We start from the raw sequence: 22176 nt of genomic DNA, 5'->3' as shown, positions 1-22176 counted from the left end.
TAAATTATTCAAGAGAAGACATTTGTGTTGTCAACACAACTCATTTCATTATTTTTTATACTAAATGTAAAACACAACATTAAGATGCTCTGTAACTGAGATGGATACAAACTATTCAAGTGTGCAAATTTATATATGTATAATAAGATAGAAGCAAATCTCTAAAGCAAAAATATCACTAATGCAAAAAAGCCATATTATAAAGGAATTTTTTGGAACTTAATACACAAATTGAGCAATTCACCATAGCTAACATACTGACAAACATTTGTTTTTTTCATTTGATTTTTGTAAAATGTACATGATAAATATAAAAAAATGATTGTTGCAATGATCACTAATTAAGTTCTATACTAAAATTTGCATTCAAACATATTTGATCTATTATGAATACTGGAAAGAAAATCTTAAAAAAAATAATTACCAGTGGAATATGTTCATATAAACAGTAAAATGGTACAGAGGAGTTAGATAGCTCCTGGACACCTGACTGTGTGGCTTTCAGCTTTGGAGCTGATTTTCAAGAGGGATGTAGAAGGATTTGAAAATTTGGCCTAAGATATGCCTTACAGTACTCTAAGTACAGCTTGATGGACTATTCTGATCCGAGTATAAAGACCTAAATGCAGTAAGAACTATGGACTGTGAGGTTTGGCTTATGAGGGTGAGAACGAGCTTTGCTTAGACTGGACTAGCAGTTGGTGTGAGGCTTGCTGTTATGCCTATGTCCTGAGAAATTGTGCAGGGTTGCATTGCATAGAATGAACTGGGGTGAGCAGAGGGATGGCACAGAAAAAATGAAATCTTTGGGCCTAAACCGCTGCCCATTCACCTGCAAATTGTTTGACAGAGTACCACTTTTGGGGTTGGGCCATCTGACCTGCACTGGGGCAACAAGAAGAATGTAAACTCTTTTGAAGGGACCTGAGTGCTCAAGGAGTGTTCTATTCTTCAAAGTCTGCTTTATTCCCCCTGGATTAACAAACTGGCACCCTACCTGGTATTGTGGAGTATAAGAAATGCAGAAAAGACAGGATCATTGAGTTTGCAACATGGTCTTGTGTTTTGGAAATGGTTATGGGCAATGTGAAGGAGGTTTGGTGGATGCCTGCATGGACACCCCATGGGGCCATGAGGATGAACCATGGATTGCAATGGAGACCCAGTGGAGATTCTGGGACCACAGGATGGCTGCTAAGGAAAGCTGGTGGCCCCAGATGAAGTTTTCCAGGACTGTGAGTAGCATAGCTGGAGGGGCAGAATTGAAATTTCAGAGACTTGTTGCTGGTTAGAATTATAAGACTTGTCACTGTCACTGGCTAGAGTTGTTGGACTTGAACCTATAGAGCTTGGTATTTGCCCTGTTTAAATCATGTATTGCTTGAGTATTTCTATGCGATGCCCAATACCATGTTTTGCAGTGTGAATGTTTATTCTGAGCCATTATGGGTTTTTGAGGTTATTTTTTGGTATTATCGACTATGGAGACTTTAAAAGTTGGATGAATACATTGCATTTTACATCATGTACGGTTATCAGTTTATGGGGGCCAGGGGTGGGATGTGGTGGTTTGATTCAGGTGTCCCCCATAAACGTAGGTGTTCTGAATGTTAGGCTCCCAACTGATGGAGATTTGGGAATTAAGGCCTTCTGGAGGCAGTGTATTGTTGGGGGCAGGCTTATGGGCGTTATAGCCAGTTTCCCCATGCCAGTGTTTGGCACACCTGTTGCTATTTTCCACCTTATGTTGGCCAGGGGGTGATGTCTACCCTCTGCTCATGCCGTTGTTTTCCCTGCCATCGTAGAGCTTCCCCTCGAGCCCGTATGCCAAAATAAACCTCTTTTTCCCACAAGCTGCTCTTGGTTGGGTGATTTCTACCAGCAATGCGAACCTGACTGCAACACCCAGGTTGGCTGCCGACTCTTGATCCTCCTCACTGTACCTCCTAAATTCTGGGATTAAGTGCTAAAGATTACAGAGGTATGAACATCTTGTAGTAAAAATTCATCTCTTCCTACTTCCTTCTCCTTCTTTTCTTTTTCTCTCTTGATCTCTTCTTCCTTTCTTTTTTCCTTCCCCTCCTCTCAACAGGGTTTCAGGGATCCCAAGCTGGCCTTGGAACTCTGCAGGAGAGTATCTTTACCTTTGTATCCTCTTTCCCCCACCTCCTGAGTGCTGAGATTACAGGTAGGTACCACTAGGCCCAGTTTATTCAGAGATGGACTGAACCTAGGGCGTCGTGCACACTAGGCAGCCACTCTACAAAATAGCTACATCCTTAGCCCTTGACAGAATGTGTTTGAAATGATGGCAGTGTTCAAAAACAGGACAGTGACCTTGCTATATAAAACTCCTTACATTTATTAAAAATCCCTGAATTATACATTTAAAGCAGGAAGCTTTCGTGCTATGCAATTTATACCTAAATAAGGCTATTACCAAAGAAAACTTTTTTTTCCTGAAGACAAAATAAAGGCTATCCCTTTTATTCACTTCATTGCTATTCTCTTTCCCACCAAAATATAATGTAATTATTTACAAATGTAAACATTATAAATAAGGTATTTGATTATTATATATGTACGATTTTCAGTGAAAATAAAAAGGAAACATCTTCTGATAATTTTCCAAATGGTAGGTTATATCTATTTTTTATTTTGCTTCATTATTAAATTATATTTATTGAGGAAAGTACAAAGCCAAGGGAAATCACCCATGTGGCTAGAGATCTTGTGTGGACGGCCTGGAAAAATCGTGGAGAAAAAGAAATTCAAGGAGCTCCTGCCATGTGGGGAGCTAGAAGGCGATAAAGAACCCATGTGAAGAGTAAGGGCTAGAAACATAAACTCACCCATAGCTGGAAGTTCCCAAGTGGTAAGAGAGCCTGCCCTCCCCTTGCAATGGTATTTATAACCCTATAGTGGTGGGCTGTCTTCTAGCTCAGGTGAACCAGAGGGACAGCTGGTTGGTTAGGCTGTCTCAGGAAAAGACGAGCCCTGGCACCAAGTTCTGGGGGGCTGAACTTGACTAAGCACAATGTTTAAATCTTGTGAAAGACTTCCCTCCCAGGAGGGGTCCTAGTTATGGAGAAACAGGTCTAGGGAACTAGGCAAGAGGTAAGTGGGATCATTTTTGATTTCTAGCAAGTGCAAACTTTCTTGCCTTTTTAAAAAAGGTTATACAGTTTTTTAAAGTATTTTATTTATTCATTCATTCATTCATTTAGTAGACAGCAAGGGGGGCAGGACCTCCAGCAAAGGCAAATGTACTCCAGAGGCATGTGCCACCATGTGAATCTGGCTTAAGTGGGTTCTGTGAAACCAAACCTGGATCTTTAGGTTTCACAGGAAGGTGCTTTAACAGCTAAACCATCCTGCCAGTATGTTATATACTTCTGAAAATAAGTTGGTTTTTTTAAAAAATTATTTATTTTCAAGAGGAGAGAGAGAGAGATTGAGTGATTGATTGAGAGAATGGGCATGCCAGGGTCTCCTGCCACTCACTGCTAACAAACTCCAGGTGCATGCACCACTTTGTTGATCTGGCTTTACATGGGTATTGGGAAATCAAAGCTGGATCATCAGACTTTGCAAACAAGCACCTTTAACCTCAGAGCCATTCTGCAGCGTAGAAAACAATACTTTTTTTTTTCTTTTCAATTTTTTTATTAACAACTTCCATGATTATAAAAAATATTTCATGGTAATGCCCTCCTTACCCCCACTTTTCCCTCTGAAACTCCATTCTCCATCATATCACCTCCTCCTCTCAATCAGTCTCTCTTTTATTTTGATATCATGATCTTTTCCTCTATTATGATGGTCTTGTGTAGGTAGTAGCACTGTGAGGTCATGGATATCCAGGCCATTTTGTGTCTAGTGGGAGCATGTTGCAAGGAGTCCTACCCTTCCTTTGGCTCTTACATTCCTTCTGCCACCTCTTCCACAATAGACCCTGAGCCTTGGAAGGTGTGACGGATATTGCAGTGCTGAGAGCACTCCTGTAGAAAACTATTCTATAAACAAAAAGGTTTTGCTTATTTATTTGTGCATGTGCTCGTGTGTGTGTGTGTGTGTGTGTGTGTGTGTGAGTGTGCTCTTGCTGCTGGAAACAAACATCAGATACTTGTACCACTTTTAGCATTCCTCTTTACATGGATGCATTCTTCTGTGGGTGGTTATGGAATTGAACCCCAGCTGGCAGGCAAATGCCTTTAACTCCTAAGCCATCCTTCCAGCCCCCAAGTTTCCACCTTTAAGACAATTTAATAAACAAATGCTTATAATAAGCAACTGTGGCAGCAAAATGTATTCAGTTACCACTATGAGGTGATGCTGTAGAAGATAAAGCTAACTGTGCTCTTTCATTAAAAGAAAATTTTTTTCAAGGTACGGTCTCGTTCTAGCCCAGGCTGACCTGGAATTCACTATGTAAGTGCAGGATGGCCTCGAACTCATGACAATCCTGCCTCTGCTTCCCGAGTGCTGGGATTAAAGATGTATGCCACCACGCCAGGTATTTTTTTGTTGTTGTTGTTCTTGTTTTCTTTTTATTTATTTATTTTTTATTTTTTTAACTTTTAATTAACATTTTCCATGATTATAAAATATATTCCTGGTAATTCCTTCCCTCCCCACCCCCACACTTTCCCATTTGAAATACCATTCTCCATCATATTACCTCCCCATTACAATCATTGTAATTACATATATACAATATCAACCTATTAAGTATCCTCCTCACTTCCTTTCTCTACCCTTTATGTCTCCTTTTTAACTTACTGGCCTCTGCTACTAAGTATTTTCATTCTCACGCAGAAGCCCAGTCATCTGTAGCTAGGATCCACATATGAGAGAGAACATGTGGCGCTTGGCTTTCTGGGCCTGGGTTACCTCACTTAGTATAATTCTTTCCTGGTCCATCCATTTTTCTGCAAATTTCATAACTTCATTTTTCTTTACCATTGACTAGAACTCCATTGTTTAAATGTGCCACATCTTCATTATCCACTCATCTGTTGATGGACATCTAGGCTGGTTCCATTTCCCAGCTATTATAAATTGAGCAGCAATAAACATGGTTGAGCACGTACTTCTATGGAAATGTGATGAGTCTTTTGGATATATGCCTAGGAGTGCTATAGCTGGGTCATAAGGTAGATCAATCTCTAGCTATTTTAGGAACCTCCACACTGTTTTCCACAATGGCTGGACCAGATTGCATTCCCACCAGCAGTGCAGAAGGGTTCCTTTTTTTCCACATTCCCGCCAACATTTATGATCATTTGTTTTCATGATGGTGGCCAATCTGACAGGAGTGAGATGGAATCTCAATGTAGTTTTAATCTGCATTTCCCTGATGACTAGTGACGTAGAACATGTTTTTAGATGCTTATATGCCATTCGTATTTCTTCCTTTGAGAACTCTCTATTTAGCTCCATAGCCCATTTTTTGATTGGCTTGTTTGATTCCTTATTATTTAACTTTTTGAGTTCTTTGTATATCCTAGATATTAATCCTTTATCAGTTATATAGCTGGCGAAGATTTTTTCCCATTCTGTAGGTTGCCTCTTTGCTTTTTTTACTGTGTCCTTTGCGGTGCAAAATCTTTGTAATTTCATTAGGTCCCAGTGGTTAATCTGTGGTTTTATTGCCTGAACAGTTGGGGTTGTATTCAGAAAGTCTTTGCCAAGACCAATATGTTGAAGGGTTTCCCCTACTTTTTCCTCTAGCAGTTTCAGAGTTTCCGGTCTGATGTTAAGGTCTTTAATCCATTTGGACTTAATTCTTGTGCATGGCAAGAGAGAAGAATCTATTTTCATCCTTCTGCAGATATTTATCCAGTTTTCAAAACACCATTTGCTGAAGAGGCTGTCTCTTCTCCAATGAGTATTTTTGGCATTTTAATCGAATATCAGGTGGCTATAGCTACTTGGGCTTACATCTGGGTCCTCTATTCTGTTCCACTGATCTACATGTCTGTTTTTGTGCCAGTACCATGCTGTTTTTGTTACTATGGCTCTGTAGTATAGGTTAAAATCAGGTATGGTGATACTACCAGCCTCTTTTTTGTTGCTCAGTATTATTTTAGATATTCGAGGTTTTTTGTGATTCCAAATGAATTTTTGGATTGTTTTTTCTATTTCCATGAAAAAAGCCTTTGGAATTTTGATAGGGATTGCATTAAATGTGTAGATTACTTTAGGTAAGATTGCCATTTTCACGATATTGATTCTTCCAATCCAGGAACAAGGGATGTTTCTCCACTTTCTAGTGTCTTCTGCAATTTCTCGCTTGAGTGTTTTAAAGTTCTCATTGTAGAGATTCTTTACTTCCTTGGTTAGGTTTATTCCAAGGTACTCTTTTTTTTTTGATGCAATTGTGAATGGGAGTGATTCTCTGATTTCATCCTCTGTGTGTTTGTTGTTAGCATATATGAAGGCTACTGATTTCTGTGTATTTATTTTGTATCCTGCTACATTGCTGTAGGTTTTGATCAGCTCTAACAGCTTGCTAGTAGACTCTTTAGGGTCCTTTATGTATAGAATCATGTCATCTGCAAATAATGATAACTTGATTTCTTCCTTTCCAATTTGTATCCCTTTTATGTGTGTCTCTTGCCTTATTGCTATGGCTAAGACTTCCAAAACTATATCAAATAAAAGTGGGGACAGTGGACACCCTTGTCTTGTTCCTGATTTTAGTGGAAAAGCTTCCAGTTTTTCCCCATTTAGTAATATGTTGGCTGTAGGCTTATCATAAATAGCCTTTATTATATTGAGATATATTCCTTCCATTCCCAGTCTCTGTAGGACTTTTATCATGAAGGGATGTTGGATTTTGTCAAATGCTTTCTCTGCGTCTAATGAGATGATCATGTGATTTTTGTCCTTCAACCCGTTTATGTAATGTATTACATTTATAGATTTGCGTATGTTGAACCATCCCTGCATCTCTGGGATAAAGCCTACTTGGTCAGGGTGAATGATCTTTTTGATATACTCTTGTATTCTATTTGCCAATATTTTGTTGAGAATTTTTGCATCTATGTTCATGAGGGAGATTGGTCTGTAATTTTCTTTTTTTGTTCTATCTTTGCCTGGTTTTGGTATCAGGGTGATGCTGGCCTCATAGAAGGAGTTTGGTAGAATTCCTTCTTTTTCTATTTCCTGGAAAAGCTTAAGAAGCAATGGTGTTAGCTCTTCCTTAAAAGTCTGGTAAAATTCAGCAGTGAATCCGTCCGGGCCTGGGCTTTTTTTAGTTGGGAGATTATTGATAACTGTTCGGATCTCCATGTTTGTTATAGGTCTATTTAAGTGATTAATCTCATTTTGATTTAATTTAGGTAGGTCATATAGATCAAGGAAATCATCCATTTCTTTCAGATTTTCATACTTTGTGGAGTATATGCTTTTATAGTATGTCCCTATGATTTTTTGAATTTCTCTGGAATCTGTTGTGATGTTACCTTGTTCATCTCTGATTTTATTAATTTGTGTCTCTTCTCTCTTTCTTTTGGTCAGATTTGCTAAGGGTTTATCAATCTTGTTTATCCTTTCAAAGAACCAACTCTTTGTTTCATTAATTCTTTGGATTGTTCTTTTTGTTTCTATTTCATTTATTTCTGCCCTAATCTTTATTATTTCTTCCCTACTACTGATTTTTGCTTTGCCTTGTTCTTCTTTTTCCAAGGCTTTAAGGCGAAGCATTAGGTCGTTTACTTGCGACCTTTCTAATTTATTAATATAGGCACTCAAGGCTATAAATTTACCCGTTAGAACTGCCTTCATTGTGTCCCAGAGATTTTGGTATGTTGTGTTCTCATTATCATTTGACTCTATAAATTTTTTGATTTCCTTTTTGATTTCTTCATTGACCCGTTCATCATTTAGTAGTGTATTGTTTAGTTTCCGTGATTTTGTGTATGCTCTATAGCCTTTGTTGCTACTGATTTATAGTTTAATTCCATTGTGGTCAGATAGAATGCAAGGAATTATTTCAATTTTCCTGAATTTGTTAAGATTTGCTTTGTGTCCTAATATATGGTCTATTTTAGAGAATGTTCCATGTGCTGCTGAAAAGAATGTATATTCTGCAGCCTTTGGATGAAATGTCCTGTATATATCTGTTAGGTCCATTCCTTCTATGACCTCATTTAGTCCAGATGCCTCTCTGTTTATTCTTTCCCTGGATGACCTGTCAATTGATGAGAGTGGGGTGTTAAAGTCACCCACCACCACTGTGTTTGGTGTTATCTGTGACCTTAGTTATAATAGTGTTTGTTTGATGAATTTGGGAGCCCCCATTTTAGGGGCATATATGTTTAGGATTGTAATGTCCTCCTGTTGGAGTGTGCCCTTAATCAGTATAAAGTGACCTTCCTTATCTTTCTTGACTAACATCGGACTAAAGTCTACCCTGTCTCATATTAGGATAGCAACCCCTGCTTGTTTTCTAGGCCCATTTGCTTGAAACACCGTCTTCCAACCTTTCACCTTAAGATAATGTCTATCCTTTGTAGAAAGGTGAATTTCTTGGAGACAACAGATTGTAGGATCCTGCTTTTTAACCCAGTCTGCAAATCTATGTCTTTTCGTTGGGGCATTGAGACCGTTGATATTAAGAGATATTATTGAAAGGTGTGTATTTATGTTTGCCATTTTGTGTGTGTGTGTGTGTTTCTGGTTCTACCTGTGCTCTCTTCTTTTAACTGGTATTTGAGTATAGCTTGTTTTTTCTAGGTTCCTTATATGTGTGCTTTTGCTTTTGTTCAGCATGGAGGATTCTATCAAGTATTTTCTGTAGAGCTGGTTTTGCTTCAAATACTCCTTTAACCTGCTTTTGTCATGGAATGTCTTTATTTCTCCATCTATTTGAATGGATAACTTTGCAGGATAAAGTAACCTTGGTTGACAGTTGTTATCTTTCAGAACTTGGAATATATCACTCCAAGCCCTTCTGGCTTTAAAAGTTTGTGTTGAATAATCTGCTGTAATCCTGATGGGCTTGCTTTTGTAGGTAACTTGATTTTTCTCTCTAACTGCTTTCAATATTTCTTCTTTGGTGTGTGTGTTTGGAAGTTTGATTATAATATGGTGAGGAGAGGTTCTTTCTGGGGTTGTCTGGCTGGGGTTCTAAAGGCTTCCTGTATCTGCTTTGGCACCTCTTTCCCAATTTGGGGGAAATTTTCTTCTATGATTTTGTTGAAGATGCCTACTATGCCTCTGGAGTGGAGTTCTTCTCCTTCTACTATGCCCTGAATTCTTATATTGGATCTTTTCATAGTGTCCCGAATATCTTGAAATTCCCACTCATACTTTTCTATAAGTTTGTCTTTCTCTTTGTTGGACTGCATTAGGTCTGCCACCTGGTCTTCTAGCTTAGATATTCTGTCCTCTCCCTCATCCATCCTACTGGTGAGATTTTCTACAGAGTTTTTTATTTCATTAGCTGTGTTCTTCATTGGTAGTAATTCTGACTGGTTTTTCTTTATTATTTCTATTTCCTTATTTATGTCTTGTATTGCCTTCTTTATTTCATGAAATTGGTGTCCTGCATCTTCTTTGATTCCTTTGATTTCCTCTTTAAGTTCCTCTTTGACTCCTTTGATTTGTTCTCTGACTTCTTTGAACATATTTACAATCATTCTTTTGAACTCTTTCTCAGGCATTTCCTCTAACTCTTTCTCACTGGAGGACATTTCTGATGCATTAATACTTTTAGGTGGGTTTATATCGTCTTGCTTTTTAGTGTTTCTTGTGTTATAATGTATATATTTTTGCATCTTGGATTAAGTTAATGCTTGGATTTTCTAACTAGCTGTGTATTCTTAGCTGTATCAATTGATTTGATGTAATATATTTTCAGGGTAGGACCTTAAGGTGTTAGGTGTGGCTCTTAAGACTCTCAAGAGTATCTACAAAGATGTTCTTAGGGGTTGAGTTTCCCTGCTATAGGAGTATTCAAGCAGGCTGAGTGGAATAAAATACAGGTAGATTCTAAAATTTAACTAAACACTGTACACATTCAATCAAAAACAGCCCCAAGAATGTATGCAAGAGTAGTTATTATAACGACCAGATCCTCTATCAACAAAGAGGTTAAGATTTCTGGTCTGTTGAGGGATCCAAGTCAGCTTGCGACCAAGTGAGACCCTTCCCTGGTGCAATCCCAGTTACCTTGGATGCTTTTAGTCTCAGTCGAGTTGCTGCCTGGGTCGTTGGGCTGCTGTTCTGATTTCTGGAGCTGGGCACTTGCTTTTCCTGCAGGCCAAACCGAGCCTGGCACGTGTGGCCCTGCAGATCAGCACCCCTGCTGCTGAAACTGCTGCTGCTCAAGCTGCCCCTGCTGGGACTGTAGCCAGTGCTGCTGAAGGTGTTGCTGCTGGACCCACCGCTGCTGCTGCCTCTGCTGCTGCTGTAGCTGCCACTGCTGGAGCCACCACTGCTGCTGAAGCTGCTGCTGCTGTGTCCACTGCCACTGCTCCCCCTGCAGCTGCTGCTGCCGAGTCTGCCACTGCTGCCACTCCTGGGTCTGCTCCTGCTGGGGCTGCTGTTACCGGTGCTGGAGCCGCTGATGTTGCTGCCGAACTCTGCTCCTGCTTGGGTCCTGCTGTCAGCCCAAGTTGGCGTGGCCGGGTCCCGGGCCGCTGCTGTGTTCGCTGGAGCTGGGCTCAGGTGGTGGGGGAGGGGAGGGAGCCGCAGCTGCTCTGGTTCTCTCGCTGCTCCAAGCTTTCTTCTACCTCGCGGTCTGCTCCTCCGTTGCTCACTGCTGCTCTCCCCTCACGTTTCCCGAGTTGCGGAGAGCGTGGTGTGAGGGGAAGCTCCCGCACCTGGCTTTTCCGGCGGCTCAAGCCGAGCCTGGAGGCTTTCTGGTGCGCCGTGGCTGCGGCGGTTGGCCGAGCTGCTGGAGCCACTTTTCCCGCCTGTGCAGGCTCTGGATGCTCTGGAACTCTTCTACTTCTCTGCTGCCGCTTCAATTTGCTATACACCTCACTTTTTAGTAAAAGTGTGTATTTTGCTGAGTTTTTTTGGTCTTTTTTCCCCCCTAGGCTGCTTTGGCGTGGTACCTATGCCGCCATCTTAACCGGAAGTCTCTGTTTTTTTTAAATTTATTTATTTGAGAATGACAGAGAGAGAGAGAGAGAGAAAGAGGCAGATAGAAAGAGAATGGGTGCACCAGGGCCTCCAGCCATGGCAAATGACCTCCAGACGCATACACAATCTTGTGCATCTGGCTTACATGGGTTCTGGGGAATCAAACCTGGGTCCTTAGTCTTCTCAGGCAAGCACCTTAATGGCTAAAGGATCTCTCCAGCCTTGTGCTCTTTTGTTTCTAAGAATTAGGAACCTTTTTAGATGCCCTGCAGGGAAATCTTTCTCCCAGAAGTTTAAACACTAATAGATCACCTGGCCTCAGGGCATAAGCTTTATAGGAGTGATTCTTAGCTTGATTAGTTAAGACTTTCTGCCTCAAGGAAAACCAGTTACCAAAGAGTTACTTGTGCCTCAAGGGGTATAAATACTACTGATGTTTGTGTAACTGTCAGATCTATTTTTTTCTTCTAACATGCTAAAAGAAATGCAGAGGGAACTAATCTTAGAGAGATGTGAGATGATTTTATGTTAATGTAGAAATGATTTATATGCTAGAAGTTATTAACTCTGAAAAGGTAGGAATAATTGTAGTAGTTAAAAGAAATTTGTTAAAGTTTACTGCCTTCTAAGATAACAATAAGCAAAAATACAAAATTTGATGTCAAGAATGATGGAATAAATGAAACTATCTTTACAGACACATTTTTGATGTGGAAAACACAATAAGGTATTACTACAATTCACATTTAGAACTCTTTCAACACTGTAGATTATCTCAAATCAGAGGAATGCCTCCTATTGTATCTGGATCAATGCCAGCCCTTGTCATGAAGCAATGAACACTTCAAGACTATCCTGTTTTTCTGCTTTGCAAGCTCACAGGGTATTCAAATTGAAATAATTAAGATGAAAACCAGGAGTGCTAGCTAATATTTTAAGATATACGCTAATTCCAGACAATGCATTTGAAGAAAGGTTAAGAATGTCATATAGCATAATTTTGGGGGTTGTCTTAAAATCTCATTGATAGTTATTTAGGCTGAAGTTAGCTTAAATCTCAAATATATGAATATTTTGTTTAAGTAGTATGTTATTGCATAGCAGCATTTTCAAATTTTCAAAGTGATCCACTTTCATTATGTAGCCTTCAATCAGCATTAAAAAAAAGGGGGGGGGGCTGGAGGAATGGCTTAGCGATCAAGGCATTTGCCTGCAAAGTCAAAGGACTCAGGTTCGAATCCCTAGGACTCATGTTAGCCAGATATAGTATTTTCTCTCTCTCTCTCTCTCTCCTTCCCTCCCTCCTTCTTTCTCTTTCAAATAAAGAAATAAAAATAATTATAAATATATTTTAAAAAAGAAAGACAAAACCAAGAGCTAGCTCCAAATACAAAAATCAGTCTGTATCCCACATTAAATACTTTGTGAAACTTCTGTGTGCATGCATCCTGAGGGTGGATTTAAAATTTATTACAGTATAAATCTGACTCAAAAAACTTTAAAGCCCACAAAATTCTATCTATATTTCATATAGTCTATGAGGTGTAAGAAGACTGCAATTCCATCTACTTTAGAGGCATAGACAGAACCACTAGAGAAAAGCAAGGACAGGGAAGGAGGCAAAACAAATAAATTAGAGATAACTATTCTCCTATTCTGTGGCTTATCCAAATCTATTTTCTCATTTACTAGTTGGGCTAAGTGAAGAAACATCAGGAAAGTATAATGACTATCACTAACAGGCTAATTTTAGTCATTTAAGGAAGGAGTTGGGGGAGGGGGGCAACAAATCTGATAGAGACTATTACTGACACATCAAAGAGAATGGACATTTGTTTGAAGTAAAGTAGAACTTGTATTTCCCAGGGTATAAACACCCATGTTATGATTTATGGTCCTAAAGTTTAAAAGTACTGAATTAACCTAGCAAATACGTTCAACAGAAAATAACTTGGCTCTAAACATCCATTTGTGAAACTATGCATGTATTAGAAGGAACAAATATGATGGAGAATGGAATTTCAAAGGAGAAAGTGTGGGGGGGAGGGAATTAACATGGGATTTTTTTTTATAATCATGGAAAATGCTAATAAAATTTTTTAAAAAAAGAAGGAACAAAGTACTAATACAAATAAAATGAGACTTAATTCTTTCCTTTTAAAACCTGTGACATGAAACTTTAACAATTGAAAATTCAAATGCCCACTCACCTCTGTCTTCTTTCATCATCCTTTAAAACTTCATAAATGGCCACCAACTAAAACAGAAGCATTATTGTACAATAAAAATAGCTTCAACTATAAGAAATCACATAGGAGGGTAAAAGCTTTCTAGAAGGCATAAGCAGAAAATCCTGTGTACCCATCATGCAATAAACAGTCAAAATCTCAAGTATACATAGCATGTTTTGCTTTTAGTAGCATCTTACAAAGTTTAAAAAAATGCATCTTCATAAAAGGAAATCATTTACCTTAAAATTTACTTTTCAAAAGCAAAAGCTATAATTTAGGCAAAATATTATGACAATTATGACTAGCAACTTAAGAAATTTGAGGATCACAAATGTTGGTTTTTAAAAAAAGCATTCCATTTTAAAATGAATAAAAAATGCTGGGCATAGTGGCACTTTTATTCTAGCACTTGGGAGGCAGAGATAAGAGGATAACCATGAGTTTGAGGCCACCCTGGGACTATATGGTGAATTCCAGATTCAATCTGGGCTACAGCAAGACCTTACCTGGAAAAACCAAAAATAAATAGTCAAATAATTAAAAAAAATCTATGCCATCTATTCAGATTGCTTCATGTTCAAATGAAAATGTTCTACATGTAAGATAATATTTCTATCACAAATATTTATTATTACAACTGTCATGACACACACACATACTAGTACAGTCCACTTACTTGTCTAAATTGAGTTTCTGCATTGCCATCCTTATTCTTGTCTGGATGTAAGGACAGTGAACGCTTACGATAGGCTTTCCTGATGTCTGAGGATGAAGCTCCCTGTAGGGTTGGAAGCAAAGGGGAAGAAGAGGGGAAGACAAAGCAAGCTTAGTCAGACAAATTCCCAGAAACTTGTTAAGATGTGAGAAAATGGCCAACTAAGTGCAGGACCCCAGACAATGTAATCTGAGCAATCACACTAACAACCACACTAAATAGTTAGTTAGCCTGACTCACATGACTGAACAATTATTCAATTTAATTTGGTGCTTCTCTTAATTTTTCATTACCATACACTCATTTTAAAATTTTATTTATTTATTTATTTATTTGAGAGCGACAGACACAGAGAGAAAGACAGATAGAGGGAGAGAGAGAGAATGGGCGCGCCAGGGCTTCCAGCCTCTGCAAACGAACTCCAGAAGTGTGCGCCCCCTTGTGCATCTGGCTAACGTGAGACCTGGGGAACCGAGCCTCGAACTGGGGTCCTTAGGCTTCACAGGCAAGCGCTTAACCGCTAAGCCATCTCTCCAGCCCCATACACTCATTTTATTTTATTTTATTATTTTTTTTAATTTATTTTATTTTTTTATTTTATTTATTTATTTGAGAGCAACAGAGACAGAGAGAAAGCTAGATAGAGGGAGAGAGAGAGAGAATGGGCGCGCCAGGGCTTCCAGCCTCTGCAAACGAACTCCAGACGCGTGCGCCCCCTTGTGCATCTGGCTAACGTGGGACCTGGGGAACCGAGCCTCGAACCGGGTCCTTAGGCTTAACAGGCGAGCGCTTAACCGCTAAGCCATCTCTCCAGCCCCATACACTCATTTTAAAAAGACAGTATAGACAGTATTTGGCAAACTTTTCAAACACATGCCTCCATAAACTTAATCAATAAATCTTTTCCAGAAATTAGAGATCAAAAAGAAGCAAATTAAAAATGAATATATCTGTATGACTTCAAAGAAAGTCTATTAATCTGAAAATCTTAAAGCCAACTTCAGAATCCCAGGTTACCATGTGTAGTTTCTTTATTGTTATTTACAATAGATTTACCATCCAGCGACAATGCGTGGAATGTCAATTTCACAAGTCAAAAAATATGCCTATTAGAAGGCAGTTAATTTTGCACTGATCAAAAATGCTTATTTTTTAGCATTTTACAGGACATTTTCACTATTGTCCAGATCCCCCAGTCTGCTTTGTAGAAACAAGCCTGTCTATTAGTCATATAATAATAATAATGATAATAATACAGTTTATAAATACTATGGTTCAGTGCTTCAGATTAAGTGGATGTTAAAATTACATTTTATGTAATATTGTGTACATAGGTAAAGTATGAAAATGTCATTCTACATGGATAGAATAAATACTAATAAAAAAGAGCACATTCTCAAGTTAGGTTTAAAACTATCTCCACTATATTTCAAAAATATTCATGAGGCAAAATGAGTATAAAGTTGCTCTTAAATTTTGCTTGATGGCTACATATCTAATTTACTGCTAAAAATATTGTTAAAACATTCAGATAACTAAAAACCCAGACCTACAAAAAAATCTATATACCTGGAACTAAACAGTTGTCAAAAAATAGATTAAGAGAAAGAAAAAAAATAAGAGTATAATTATTCTGTTAAAGCTTTCCTGGACAGACCATTTTCTTTTTTTTTTTAAATTTTTTTAAATTAATTTATTTATTTGAGAGCGACAGACACAGAGAGAAAGACAGATAGAGGGAGAGAGACAGAATGGGTGCGCCAGGGCTTCTAGCCCCTGCAAACGAACTCCAGACGCGTGCGCCCCCTTGTGCATCTGGCTAATGTGGGACCTAGGGAACCGAGTCTCGAACCGGGGTCCTTAGGCTTCACAGGCAAGCGCTTAACCACTAAGCCATCTCTCCAGCCCCAGACCATTTTCATAGCGAGTTTTCCTGGGCTAGGTGAAAGAACTTTTGTGACTTACGGCAGCTGAGGAAATATAAAAAGAGGATCAAGTTTTACAGGGAAAACATTTGTAGTTTTTTCATTTTAGTTTGCTTCATGAAATGGATATACTTTCCACATTAAAAAGCAGGTAATATATGGTAGAAAGGGATAATCATTTAATAGAAATGTGTAATGAATCTTTTTGTCATGCAAAGAGCCCAAATGTCAAAGAAATAATTCTCTAGCTGGAATTTTAAATTTAGGGTTTGTTAAACTGGGACGATATCAGAGAAAAACCATTCCATTTATACATGTTTGTAACAAAATTAATAATGCATGTCCATCATGCAACATCTATGACTTACATAAAAATAACTATTATTTGTTTTCTTTCTCTTTATTACTTTCTTTCCTTCTCTGTTTCTTTCGCTCTCCTGTTTTATTCTCTCCTCTCTCTTTTTGTGGTAGGGAAGGTCTTATATAGCCTAGGCTGGCCTCAACTCACTATGTAGCCTTGAACTGCTGATCCTCCTGCCTCTACCCCCAAAGTGTTGGGATTACAAGCATATGCATCACCATGCCCAGTTTATGCTATGCTGAGGATCAAAGCCAGGGCTTCATGCACATTATGCAAGGGCTCTTACCAACTGAACTGTTCCCTATCCCTAATGCAGGCAAACCTGTTGTGTAAGTACTATTATTACCAGTTCCATTTTATGGGTTAATTTTGCCATTCTCACCACAATCCTCCATTTTTCTGCTGCAATCTACTCCCCACATATAAAAATGACCACCTGACTCTCTTGTTTCAACTACTCTAATAGCTACAAAACAGTGTCTTTTCTCATCCTTTTTAGACTTATCTCACTTGCTATATTCATCTCTTAGAGATGGCAGAATAGCTATTTTATCTCTTTGCCTTAAGGGGAAAAATTTACAGAGATATGAGTGAGTTGGCCATCTTTTTCCATCATCATCATTATTATTATTATTACTGCTGTTGTTTTGAGGTAGGGTCTCACTCTAGCCCAGGATGACCTGGAATCCCTCTGTAGCCTTGAACTCACGGTGATCCTCCTACTCAGCCCGAGTGCTGTGACTAAAGGTTTGAGGTATGACATCTGGCTGAGTTGGCCATCTTTAACACTGATGATAACAGATTTACTAGATCAATTTGCCAAGATTCTATTATTTCTAAATGTGATATCATTCTTTGGCAAGAAAAATAGGAATTACCTTCATACTTAGATAAATTCTGTAAAGAAAAGACATTATCATTCTTTAAAAAACTGAATGTAATATATGCTTGTCAAAATTGAAACAACTATGAGTTGGGGCTGAGCTGGGGGGGGGGGCGGTCATTCCCCAAGGGTAGAATCATCCCTGGGCAGCTGCCTAGGTAGGCAAGGCCAGCACAAGAGAGGCTGAGAACAGGGCCCAGACACACACCATTATGAGCACTGTGAGAAGAGGCTGAGCTTGAAGTGCCCAGATACTAAAAAAAAATACTCATGATACTAAAAAGGCCAAGTCTCCCAAGGTTGTACTAAGAATTGCCCGGAGGAGCCACATTCAAAGCAGATCTGGTTCAGGCTCAAGTGCCCTCATCCCAATCCAGTGAATAGTCTTCAATCCCACACCCACCTTGATCAATTTAGACCAGGCTACCCAAAACAGGCTATACAAGAGCTGCTATTGCTACATCCTGAATGAGATAACTGAACTCAAGATGGGCAGACTCCAATGGAAAGCAAATGACAAACACCACCCAGAAAAGGGAGCCCAATAAAGATTACCTGCTCCCACAAGGGAAGGCTTCAACAAAAGCTTAGAGGAAATCAATGACATAGAAGCCCAGAATGAAATCTCAACAAACATTTTAAATGAACTTAATGAAACCATGAACAAACGGCTTGTTGAATGGGAAGAAACAGGACAAAGAGAAAGCAAATAGGAACTCCAAGAATGATTGAAGGAAATGTAAGAAAATTGGCCAAAAGAATTCAAAATACAAATTAAAGGTCTGTTCAATGAATAAGAAGAAAGACAACAAAAAGAACAAAACAAAAAGAACTCAAAGAATGGAGGAAGAAAATGAAAGATACTCAACAAGGACATCTCAATAAATGGCTGACCAAGGAAAATCAGGAAACAGTACTCCATAGACAACTTAATGAAACTAAAGACAAAGAGATCAACAGAAGACTAAAAGAATTTGAGGAGAACCAACAAATCAATAAACTTATGGGCCAAAGGAACAAGCTCAATGAAGACATATATCCAAATGCAAGAAAGAACTCTAAATGACAATAAAAAGGCCAAATCAAGAAATGAAAACAGAATTCAAGCAAGAGATGACAATACTCAAGAAAAACATAACAGAAAACACAAATGCAATAACCCTCTTAAAAAGCTCCTAAGAAACCCTCACCAACAGAATAGACAACATGGAGGACAGAATTTTGGAAATTGAGGATGAGAGAAAAGAATCAGACCTGGACTCCAAAAGTACTGCCAAGTTCAAAAAAGTATGTGAACAGAACATGAGGAAACCTCAGGACACCTTAATAAAAAAAACAAAATATTTGGATCACAAGCATACAATAAAGGGAAGAAATAAAAGCCAAGGGCATAGTAAATATCTTCACAGAACTACTGAGGAGAATTTTCCCAACCTAGTAAGAGAGACTGATCCACATACACAAGTGGCACAGCACACCAAGTAGACAGGACCAGAGAAGAGACACCACACATCATATAATAATGAAAACACTAGATACAGAAAACAAGCAGAGAGTACTGAAAGCTATTAGAGACTCTAAACAGCTCATAACATACAAATGTAAGCCCATCAGAATTACTTCATATGGGCTGGAGAGATGGCTTAGCGGTTAAGTGCTTGCCTGTGAAGCCTAAGGACCCCAGTTCGAGGCTCGATTCCCCAGGACCCATGTTAGCCAGATGCACCAGGGGGCGCATGCGTCGCACGCCCATTCTCTCTCTATCTGTCTCTTTCTCCCTCTTTCTCTGTCACTCTCAAATAAGTAAATTAAAAAAAAGTAAATAAAAAAAATTAAAAAAAAATTACTTCATACTTTCCAACAGGAATGCTTAAAGCCAGAAGAGCTTAAATGGTGTATTTCAAAAACTAAATGAGCATGGCTGCCAACCCAAACTACTATACTCAGCAAAATTATCCCTCATAATAGGTGGAAGAAAAACCTTTCATGATATATACCAACTGTGTGATTTCATGAGCACTAAACCACCCCTACAGATGATACTACATGGAATAGTCCACACTCAGGAGATACCCAACATGCCCAAGAGGGGAGAAAAAGAAACAATCAGATCAAGATTGATCATAAGAACATACAAAATTGAATAAAGAAGGCCACTTCATACTCATTAAAGGAACAATTTAACAAGATATTTCAACCATATACTTACATGCACCAAACACAGGAGCACCTAATTTCATAAAACAATTACCAACACATGATGTATCCATATGAAATATGTTGTTAATAATAATTTTAAAACATACAAAAAAACAAAATTTACTAGATAATAAAGCAGCTATTAATCCCGAAACAATAATAGTAGGAGATTTTACACTTCACTATCATCACTATGGATCCTCTAAGCAGAAAATAAACAAACAATGGAGCTAAACAATGCCATAGATCAAATGGACTTAAAAGACATCTATAGAACATTCCACCTTAATTCTAAACACACATTCTTCTCAGCAGCTCAGGGAACCTTTTCCAAAACAGACCACATATTAGGGCATAAAGCATGCCTCCACAAATTCATAATTCCTTCCATTATATCTGGCCAGAATACAGTAAAACTAGAAATCAACAACAGTAGTAACAACAGAAAACACAACAACTCCTGGAGACTGAACAACTCATTACTAAACAATGACTGGGTTGTTGAAGAAATCAAAAATCCATAAATTTATTGAACTGAATGACAATGAAAACACAATATACCAATTTTATGGGATACAATGAAGGCATTTTAAGAGGGAAGTTCATAGCACTAAATGCCTACATTATAAAAACAAAGAGACAGCAAATAAACAACTTAAATATGCATTTGAAGGTGCTAGAAAGGCAAGAACAGTCTAAGCTCAAAAATACCAGATGGAAACAACTTATCAATATCAAAACAGAAATAAATGAATGGGAAATAAAGCAATTAAAATAATTGATGAAATGAAGACATGGTTCTTCAAATAAAAAAATTAACAAGATTGATAAATCACTGGCCAATTTGATCAAAAAGAAAAAGTGAAGACTCAAATGAGCAAGATTAATGAAAATGGAGACATTGCAACTGATACTAATGAAAGTGGACGAATCATTAGGACATAATTCAAAAGCCTGTATTCCACAAAATTGGAAAACATGGTTGAAATGGATAAATTCCTTGATTCTTATCATCTTCCAAAACTAAATCCAGAAAAGATAGACATCCTAAACAAACTTATTACTTTCAATGATATTGAAAAAGTAATTAAAAATCTCCCAACAGAAAAAGTCCAGGCCCTGATGGATTCACTGGAGAGTTCTACCAAATTTTCATTCAAGAACTAAAACCACTTCTCCTCAAACTATTTTGCACAACTGAAAAAGGAGAGAATGCTTCCCAACTCCTTCTATGAATCCAGCATTACTCTAATACCTAAACCAGCAGAGAACCAACAAAAATAGAAAATTATAGACCAATATCCCTAATGAACTTAGACACAAAAATGTTCAATTAAAAAAAAAAAAAAGCTCAAGCCGGGTGTGGTGGCACACACCTTTAATCCCAGCACTCAGGAGGCAGAGGTAGGAGAATTGCCATGAGTTCAAGGCCACCCTGAGACTACATAGTGAATTCCAGGTCAGCATGGGCTACAGTGAGACCCTACCTTACAAAACCAAAAAAAAGCTCAATGAAATCCTTGCAAACCGAATTCAAGAACACATCAAAAGGATTATCCACCTCGATCAAGTAGGTTTCATCCTTAGGATGCAGGGATGGTTCAATATACAGAAATCAATCAATTTGCCACATAAATAAACTTACACAGAAGAATCACATAATTATTTCAACAAATGCAAATAAGTCCTTCAAAAAAATACAACACCTTTCATGATCAAAACAATGGAGAAACTTGGTATGGAAGGACCATACCTCAACATACTAAAGGCTATTTATAAAGCACCTAAGGCCCAGATCACACTAAATGGTGGAAAACTTGTTTGGAACAAGTCAGGGGTACCCATTCATTTTTTTTTTTTTTTTAACATAGTACTTGAAATTTTAGCTCAAGATATAAAACAAGAGAAACAAATAACAAATAAAAGGGATACAAATTGGCAAGGAAGAACTCAAACTAGCCCTATTTGCAGGTAATTTTACATATAAGTGATCTAAAAGATTCTACCAAAAACTTATAAAAATAATAAATTTATTCAATAAAGTGGCAGGAAACAAAATCAATACACAAAAATCAGTAGCCTTCCTATACACCAAAGATATACATATGGAGAAAGAGAAAAGCGAAGCCATCCAGTTTTTAATAGCCACAAAAAATATTAAATACCTTAGAATATCATTAAGCAAGAAAGTGAAAAGACCTATACAATAAAATATAAAAACCCTGAAGAAAGAAATAAAGGAGGATATGAGAAGATGGAAAGATCTTCCATGCTCATAGATTGGAAGAATTAATATTGTGAAAATGGTCATCCTACCAAAACTATTATATAGATTCAATGTAATTCCAATAAAAATCCTAGCAACATTCTTCACAGAGATAGAAAAAAATAGTCCCAAAATTCATATGGAAGAACAAAAGGCCTCAGATAGCCAAAAATATCCTCAACAAAAGAAATATGACTGGAGGTATCACCATACCTGATTTCAAGATATACTACATAGCTGTAGTAAATAAAATAGCATGGTACTAGCCCAAAAATAGTCATACAGAATGGAATAGAATAGAATACCCATCTCTAAATCTAAGCAAATAGAGCTATTTCATTTTTGACAAAAATATCAAAAATACACATTGGACAAAACACAGCTTCTTCAACAAGTGGTTTTAGATAAGCTGGATAACCATGTGTAGAAGAATGAAATTAGAACCACTTTTCTTGCCCTGCACAAAAGTCAACTCTAAATGGATCAAGGACCTAAATAT

The 22176-nt window shown here is 37.9% G+C and overlaps 1 protein-coding gene across 1 annotated transcript in view; it reads right to left on the bottom strand.

The window, feature by feature from the left end:
* Positions 1 to 22176, bottom strand: part of Dnajc1 (DnaJ heat shock protein family (Hsp40) member C1) — a 258114-nt gene that overhangs the window by 126955 nt on the left and 108983 nt on the right. Inside the window, exons 5-6 of the mRNA XM_045134760.1 lie at positions 14005 to 14106; positions 13308 to 13354 (exon numbers count right to left, since the gene is read on the bottom strand). Of these exons, the coding sequence (XP_044990695.1) occupies positions 13308 to 13354; positions 14005 to 14106 (149 nt within the window). The remainder of the gene's footprint in view (positions 1 to 13307; positions 13355 to 14004; positions 14107 to 22176) is intronic.

The sequence above is a fragment of the Jaculus jaculus genome, chromosome 15, assembly GCF_020740685.1.
Source record: "Jaculus jaculus isolate mJacJac1 chromosome 15, mJacJac1.mat.Y.cur, whole genome shotgun sequence".
In the NCBI taxonomy this organism is placed as follows: domain Eukaryota; kingdom Metazoa; phylum Chordata; class Mammalia; order Rodentia; family Dipodidae; genus Jaculus; species Jaculus jaculus.
Note: the sequence above shows the minus strand (reverse complement) of the source record. Positions and strands in the feature narration are given on the sequence as shown.